The following is an 8,486-nucleotide window of genomic DNA, read 5'->3' as shown; positions in this document are numbered from 1 at the left end:
ACAAAAGACATCCAGGGCTGAGTGTCGGCTCCCTTTTATAGCAACGAGACTTGGCCAGCTGCCCAGGGCCTCAGGCCACTCAGAGGCAGCTGCTCCCTTCGAGGATTGCTACAGCCTCTGGTTTCCCAGCAAGATGAATGGGGCAATCACTGCACTGAATGAAAAGTTCTGATGCGGAGCTTGGAGCGGGGTTGGGGGAGCACGGGAAAGGTAGAAGGAGGAAGGCTTTTGCCAGGCAGTGATGCCCAGCAGGAGAAATCAGGAAGACGGCATGGTGAGGACTCGTCTTGTAAGCTGCTAGCAACCCCTGGCTTGGTCAACCAGGATGCCCACTTCTGAGTCCTTCCCACGGTTGCTGTGGCTATTCCCGTGGCTAGTGGCCAGTCTGTGCATCTCTGAAATGCAACTGAAGTTGAGTGCATCATTCTGAGTGCATGACTATAAGCTCATTCCTCCATAGCTTTCATCACATTCTCAAAAGGGTCCAAAGGCCCCTAAAAGGTTAAGAACACTTGTCATGGCTGCTGGATTTTAGTAATGAAAGGTGGAGTATTTCTACTGTTGTTTTGTGTGTGGCTGGACTCGGTGGGGACGTGCGCTGCTAAGGCCTAAATCAGTTTCTCTGCTGCTGCCCCTACCCCTTCACAACGCTCCTGCTCTGTGAAGCTGGGGGTGCACTATGTCCCGGGAGACGGATGCTGGCTTGGGGTCCCTCTGTATGCATGAGGCACTGAGTCTCTGCTTAAAGAGCAGGGACCCTTCCACCCTCTCTGGGATGATTGTGTGCCTCTGACCCCAGGAGCCTGGGCTGAAGAGAAGCCCGACCCTGAGGGGTGGGGGTGGGAGAAGGAGGGCATCTTTGGAGAAGACAAGTGCTTCGTGCCCAGGAGGAGAAGAGGAGGTGGCCAATTCCCCCTGGATTTCAGGAGGACCAAGTCCCTCTCCCACCCAACAAAATGCCACTCAGATGAACTGGTTTCCAACACTGAAGATCTGTGGTGCATTTCTCTTGCTACAAAGCCCTTCAGACTCACATAACCTATTAAGATACTCAGAACATGCCTATCAGGAAGGCGGGGCAGAGCCCACTCAGTCTGCACACACAGAAGTCAAGCCCCCAGGAAGGTGAAGTGGTTCCTCCAGAGTTTCCCAGTGCAGATGTGTCAGAGCCCAGACCGGATCCCAGAGCATCAGGCTCCCAGAGTGTGATCTGACAAGAACATGACTCTGCTGAGAAAACTCACCCCCTCTCTCCTTCCTTCATGCATTCAACAAATATTTACCCTGTGCTCCTCCAAGGCCTAGGCCATCACCACCTCCTAGGGGAAGTAGATAGGATTAGCCTCTCTCTCCATGTTTCTACAGCCCTTTGGGCTCCATTTTGTCATTAACTTTATAGCTGTGTGACCTAGGGCTAATTACTTACCCTCTCTATGCTTTAGTTACATCAATTATTAAGTAGAGATTAAAAATAGAATCTACCCTCAGCCTACAGAATAGGAGAGAATATTTGCAAATCATATATCCGAGAAGGGATTAATATCCAGAATACAGAAAGCCTACAACTCAACTCCCAAAAAAACAAACAACCCAACTGAAAACTGGGCAAATGTCTTGAACAGACATTTCTCCAAAACAGACATACAAATGACCCATAATCACAGGAAAAGATGCTCCACCTCACTAATCATTAGGGAAGGCAAATCAAAACCACAATGAGATACCACCTCACACCCATTAGAATGTCTGCTGTCAACAAAGACAGAAAATAATAAGTGTTGAAAAGGATGTGGAGAAATTGGAACCCTTGTGTACTGCTGGTGGGAATGTAAAATAGTACAACCACTGTGGAAAAAAGTATGGTGTTTCCTCAAAAAATTAAAAAAAGAATTACCATGTGATCCAGCAATTCCACTTCTGGGTATATACCCAAAATAATTGAAAGCAGTCTCAAAAAGATATTTGTACACCCATGTTCACAGAAGCATTATTCACAATAGCCAAAATGTGGAAGCAACCCAAGTGTCCAACCACAGATGAATGGATAAATAAGTGTGGTATATACATGCAATGGAATATTATTCAGCCTTTAAAAAGGAAGGAAATCCTGACACATGATACAACATGGGTGAACCTTGAGGACATTGTGCTAAGTGAAATAAGACAGACACAAAAAGACAAATACTGTATAATTCCACTTATATGAGGTACCTGGAGTAGTCAAACTCATAGAGACAGAAAGTAGAATGGTGATTGCCAGGGTCTAGGAGGAGGGGGGGGGGAGTTATTATTTATTGGGTGCAGAGTCTCAGTTGTGAGATGATGAGAGTTCTGGAGATTGGATGCACAACAATGTGAATACACTTAACACAACTGAACTGGACACTTAGAAATGGTTACAATGGTAAATTTTACATTATTTTTATATTATCACAATTTAAAATATTTTAAAATTCAAAACGTTTCCACCTAAAAAAAATAAAATCTACCTGATAGTGTTGTTGTGAGGATTAATAATAGATGAAAAATATTTATGATTTGTGGACTTTTATTAATTTGCATTATATTTTAATTAAAGTTTACACGTAAAAAAAAATGTGTGAAGTGCTTAAAGCAGCGCATAGTAAGCAAGCACTGTGTGAGTGTACAGCGTGATTACTGCTCTGTAAATGAGTCTGATTTCCCAGCTGGGCTGTGAACCTTCGAGGACCCAGACTGGCTCATCCATCTCTGCCTCCCTGGGACCCAGCACAGTGCCTGGCATATACTATAACAGCAACAACAATCAATAAGAACAAACAATAGCAAAATAATAGCTAGTATTTACTGGGTTCTTACCATACACCAGGAATCATTGCAAGTGCTTTACTTACATCAGACCAATTAATCCTCACAGTAATCCTATGAGCTATGTTCTATCATAATTCCCACTTTACAGAAGAGGAAGCTGAGGCCCACAGAGATACAACATTTGGTGCACCAAAGGACTTAGGCGGCTTATGACCCGCTGTGACAGCAGCTGCCTGGAATGCCTCTTCGCCAGTAAAGTCCTCCTCATCCTTCCTGCCCCAGCCCAGGCACCATCTGCTCTCATCCATCCCTGACTCTCCTTCCCCCACCCTTATCAACTCGGAGTTAATTCTTCTCTCCTCCATGCTACCAAACCCTTCTGCATCCTGCTATATTAGGGTTCATCTGTTTATTGTCTGTCTTTTCTTTAGGTCTGGAAACCCCTTTAGAGCAGAAACCACATCACATCCCAGGGCCTGGTGCATACTAGGGGCTCAGTTAATACTTACTGGGGGGATAAGTGAATGCAAAATTGAACACTTGATCTAGCCCTTACCCAATGCAAAAATTCCCTTTATCATCTCCAGCCACTTTAAGTGGTTTTTGGAACAAGACAGGATATAGATCCATCAACCAAAGGCAGTCTACCTTCCTTGGCTAGTCAACCTCTTGACAGGAAAATAGGGCTGTTTCTGACATCTAATATGACAAGTTTTCAGCCAATGATCAAGCACTTGGTGCATACCTATTATTTGCCAGGCCCCTTCTATATGACCTGGCACAATACCATCTTATCCCAAGTAGCACATCATATTTTCAAAGTGTTTTTACATCCACTAACTCTTTTGATAACCCTGTGAAATGGACATCACAGGTATAATTATCCCTATGTGACAGATGAGAAAACTGAGGCACGGGGCGTCACCTAAGGTCCTCTGGGCATGCATTTTGCTTTGTGTTGGTGCTTAGGGGCCAAAAAGCACACTTTAGAACAACAGGGTCGCTTTTTCTGAGATTCTATTTTGGGTTTGTTCACTAGCCCGGCATGGAGCTCACGCTGACCTCTTTCAAGGGGGGTGATGGTGAGGTTGATGAAGATGATGTTTTTCCCAGACCCCGGACCCCTTGGAAGATGCCTGCCTTGAAGCCACTCCCCTGAGAATGTCCCTGTGGAGACAGCTTTCTTCACCCAGAAAGGAAGGAAAACAAAGCCCCAGGTCCAGCAAGGGAGACATGAGCCATGACCCCCTCCAGCCTCATGTACTTGTCCATGGAGCCTGCTGACCAGCGAGGCCATGAAATGCTGCCCCCAGAGATGCTCCCCCTGGACAGGCAGCCTTGGGCACCTCCAGGAGAGCAGGACCAGGCTGAGCTGACCTGGCAGGAGAGGGTGTCAAGAATTGGGTAAGCACATGGGGGAAAAGGCAGCTCCTGTAATCAGACTGACAGACATGGGGCAACCACGGGGAGCGGAACCTAGTCCTGTTTACAAGAAACGGCTCAGTCCCAGCTGTGTGTCCCAATACCAGGCTCTTGCCCGCGGTTAAGGAAATGCGGAGAGAGCCCGCAGGGTCGGTGGAGGAACCCCCCCGGGGAGGGGCAGGAGGACTGGGCTGAGCCACCCCTTCATACTCAAAGCCTGTAGAACACAACACATTTCAGGTGAGACAGGCAGGGAAGACCCACCTGGGTCTGGGGCAAGGCTGTCCTAAGTCACCAGGCCAACTGTCTCCAAGCCTCTGGACGTGACTAAGAGACATGCAGGAGGCAACACAGACCTGGGTCATGGGATTCCAATCAGCGGGTGCCATCCCTGCATCACTCCCTCCCTGAGCATGCTCTGTGTGACAATGCCGGCCCCTGTGCGGGACACGGAGATGACAGGATGTGGTGCCTGTCTTGGTGGAGGACACAGACAGCAACACACCTCCATGCAGCAGGACAGGCACCTCCACAGGGAAAGTCCAGACGGAAATGGGAGAGGGGGGCTGCTGACTTTTAAAAGGCGGGCACTGGGGATTGGCAAGCGTGGACGGGCATCCATGGCAGGCCTGCTTCCAAGCTCCACTGATCAGGAACAAAGGTCCCTGGCTCGGCCTGCAGGGCACTGCTCCCCATGTTTGGTTCACAGACCCAGTTGGCAAAGGGAACCAAACCAAGTCCCTTAGATGACACCCCCAATCATCTGCACAGGGGAGTAACACAGATGATTACCCATTATTCTTCTAAAACTCATCGTTTCTATCACAATGAGCTCAGGACGTGGGTCCTCAGACCATCCTCAGAGAAGAAACCTTCCAAGAAGGACCCAGCAGGGCCTAAAGGCAGAAGAGACCGCCCCCAGAGATTCTGCATCAGATTCGTGGGCTCCCAGGGAGAGATAAAAACAAACAACGCAGAAAGAGGGCAGGGGCAGGTCTCAGCAGGGAGGGATCAGGGAGTCACAAACAGCCCAGATTCAGAAAAACGCCCACATCCCTCATCATTTTTTTCTTAGTAAAAACCAGACCAAACCCTCCTCTTCTCCGGGAAGCCTTCCCTGATTGACAGTCACCCACGTCCCACTCCACTCTTCCCTTTGACAGGCTGCATTGCCGGCTTTGCCCTTGACCCCATCTCTGACTCATAGTGGGAAAAATCCACCTCACAATCTTCCCTCCCAGACTGGCCCGGACCTACCACCTGATGTCAGTTACCAGTGTCATCTTCCCCTCCCTGTCCTGGCCCCTTCCCAGGCCCAGGCTGCTCCACCTTTGTTGGGGCTCTCTTTTGAAGCTGGAAGAACTTCTGCCCTCCTAACTCGTATTCAGTCATGTGTGTGTAGTGAATGACCGATCAGAATATCACTGGTGAGGCCTGGCTTCAGCTCCCCAAGAGAAGAGACTCCTTGCTCTCAGACTGAGAGCTGAAGGCAGGGGCTCTCTCTCCCCGCTCAGACAGGGGTTCCTGGGGGCAGGGGCTGTCTCTCACCCAAAACGGATGATCCTCAAAGTAGGACCAAACATCCTCTTTCTGGACCCAGAGCAGATGCCCAGAACAAGGAACTCAACAACATCCCGAAATGTTTACGAAGTTGCTTTATTCTCTTCCTTCACAGCTGTCCTTACCACAGACACACACGGCAGAGCTGTCCCTTCAGCTGCCTGTAGCCAGGTCGCGCCTGCCCCCCAGCTGGCCCCTGTGGGGAGGCTGCCTATGCTCCCCTTGATAGAGTCTGTGCTGGGCGCTGTGCCAGGCGCACAGCTGCTGGTGCTACTATGGGTGGTGGTCCTTCACCAGCTTGCCCAAGCGGTAGAGGAACTCCTCAAAGCAGAGCTGGTTGTCCTTGTTCTTGTCTGCCACCCGGAACAGCTCCGTGATGGAGTACGGCTCCTTCCTGCCCTGAGGGGTGGGCAGAGGGTCAACCACGCACTCAGGCATCGCCCCGCAGCAATGGCCAGGCCCTCCACTGCCTGCCGGTGGGAGGACGGGGTGGGGGACTGTGGCCTGGCCCTGCCTGGAGGAGGCTTGCAGGACACAGCTCCTCACTCAAACAGTCAGTGGCCAGGACAGCCTATGCAGCAGAATCCAGCCAAAGAGGCAGTGGCATGGTGGCACCTCAGCTAACTGGACCTGGGGCTGCAGGGGGGACAGAGGGTGCGGGCAGGGCTCCATTTGCTGGCTGACTGCACACCCCACAACACGATCCACATTCGTCCACCATCGGAGGCCGTTTAAGCCTGTCTCCCCTGCAGGGACAGCCCAGCCCAGGGGCTTCGGGGTGGAGAGCTGTGCCTACCTCCTCCACACAGGGAGCTCCCAGGGCAGAGCCCACTGCCCCTCGTGTCTGCATCTCCAGCACTGCTGCAGGGCCAGCACCAGGTGGGGTCACATGTGTGCATGCTGTGGCACCGGCCCAGGAACTGTTTATGACACTGGGCCCATGTCACCTATAGAAGGGGCAGATCAAGGGAAAGGCCAGAGCCGTGGGCCCCGGAGCTGGCCAGGATGTCCCAGAGGAGGTGGCTCTCAGGGCTGAGAACTGGGGATGGTGTAGGGAGGAAAGGAGCATTTGAAGTGGAAGGGACAGCAGGGAGAAAGCCAGGGGTCAGAGGGCAGGTGAGGACAAGGTGGAGCACTCGGCAGTGTGGGTGAGGCAGCTTCCAGCAGGATTTGGCTGATGGGCATTGGGAGGCCGGCGAGAAGTTCTCAGAAAGCTTCCAGGAAGGATGTCACTGCAGCCGTAAGCAGCTGTGGGCCTGGGGGTGACCTTCATCCTCATGGCAGGTCTCCCCCTCCAACTCCCCCACTGCTTCACCATCTACTTCTTATAATCTTATCTCCTCTGCAAAGCTGGTTGACCTGGGAAACTGGAGGCCTACGGCCTTGGGCAGGCTCACCCCGGCTTCCCTCATCTCAGCCCTCTGCCCAGGCTGCTATGTCTGCCCTGTGAGAACCCGAGTGCAGGGTCTGAGGGTCCCTGCCCCCCCACGACATAAACAACTGGCCCTGGAAAGAAAAAGGTCTCCCTAGAAACAGGGACTAAAAAGTCACCCTAGCCCCCGCCTTAGTGATCCTCATGGCTACACTCCAATAAACTGAGGGCAAGTCTGTCTCCTCTGACGTGTCTCAAAGGCAGTCAGGGGACACAAGAAGTGACCAGAGGAGGTGCCTCTCCTGCAATGCAGGGCCTTGAGTCGGGCACGACCTGAAGTCCTCTGGACATAACAGTCCAGAGACCCCGCCGGGGCTGGGCACCAAGGGCCAAGGGCAGCGCCCCACAGACACTCCTTCCGGCCTTGCAGTCCCCAAGGAGCCCAGTAATCATGGGGCTGGGCCTGATGACAGAGGAGATGCACCGGCCTGCAGAGGGTGATTGAGCCCAGCCTGGGTTCCAGGGGGAGGGGGGGAGTGGCTTGTGCAGACCCCAGGAGAAGGGGCTGGGGTTCAAAGGGCAGTCCTGGGTCCAGGCACTGATTGAACTGGCCTGTGGGCAGAGGGAAGATTTAGGACCTGTTCTCGCCAGAAGCAGGTCAGGCAGAAGAATAAACAGGTTTGGGGTTAGGACTAAGTTTCAGGCAGGAAGTTTCAGGACAGGAAAAGACAGAAAATAAGGCTGGGCTGGGCCATGTTCTCCCCACCGCAGATCCTGCCCTCCACCCTCCCTCAAGCCCCCTCCCCTATGTGGAAATGCTCTTGGGAGACAGCTGTACCTTCACTCTCACCACTCACTTCCAACCCCACAACCAACCCCATACTTCATCCCCACCCGACCTCAGACCCCACACACCAAGGTCTCCACGAAATGGGGCACGTTGGCCATGAGTAGGGCCTTCAACTCCTCCAGGGACAGGGTCTCCAAGTCCCCCTCCTGGGCCACATACTGGTGGTAGCAGCGGATGATTTGGAAGAGGCATTCTTCCACTGGCATGTCTGTCACGGTGGCTGGGCCTGGGTCCAGGACAGGGGCAGCTCTGGAGATGCAGCAGGGGAGCAGCAGGGGACAGTGGAGAATCTGGGGGAGAGCACAGCACAGCAGGCCACACTGAGGCCCGGCCACAGCAGGTGGGAACTTCCTCCAAAAATCCCCTGCCCAACCTGTCTCAGGCCCCCTCCCTGCCCTCCATCGGACCCCTTGCAAACTTGGCTCAGAGTCCCCGCCCTGCAGGAAACTTTGCCGTGAACTCTTAGGACAGGGCTCTGTCCCCTCCCTGAGA

At 52.3% G+C, this 8,486-nt stretch overlaps 1 protein-coding gene across 1 annotated transcript; it reads right to left on the bottom strand.

Moving 5' to 3' along the window:
• Positions 1–6,045: 6,045 nt before the first annotated feature.
• LOC308612128 (protein S100-A15A-like) lies at positions 6,046–8,200 on the bottom strand (the record flags this gene model as incomplete). Its single annotated transcript, XM_081224411.1, has 2 exons — positions 6,046–6,171; positions 8,060–8,200. The coding sequence occupies 2 exons, from the start codon at positions 8,198–8,200 to the stop codon at positions 6,046–6,048; spliced, it is 267 nt and encodes an 88-aa protein (XP_081080537.1).
• Between the last annotated feature and the right edge of the window lie 286 nt (positions 8,201–8,486).

This window comes from Mesoplodon bidens (assembly GCF_964165515.1).
Source record: "Mesoplodon bidens genome assembly, chromosome: 2".
In the NCBI taxonomy this organism is placed as follows: Eukaryota; Metazoa; Chordata; class Mammalia; order Artiodactyla; family Ziphiidae; genus Mesoplodon; species Mesoplodon bidens.
Note: the sequence above shows the minus strand (reverse complement) of the source record. Positions and strands in the feature narration are given on the sequence as shown.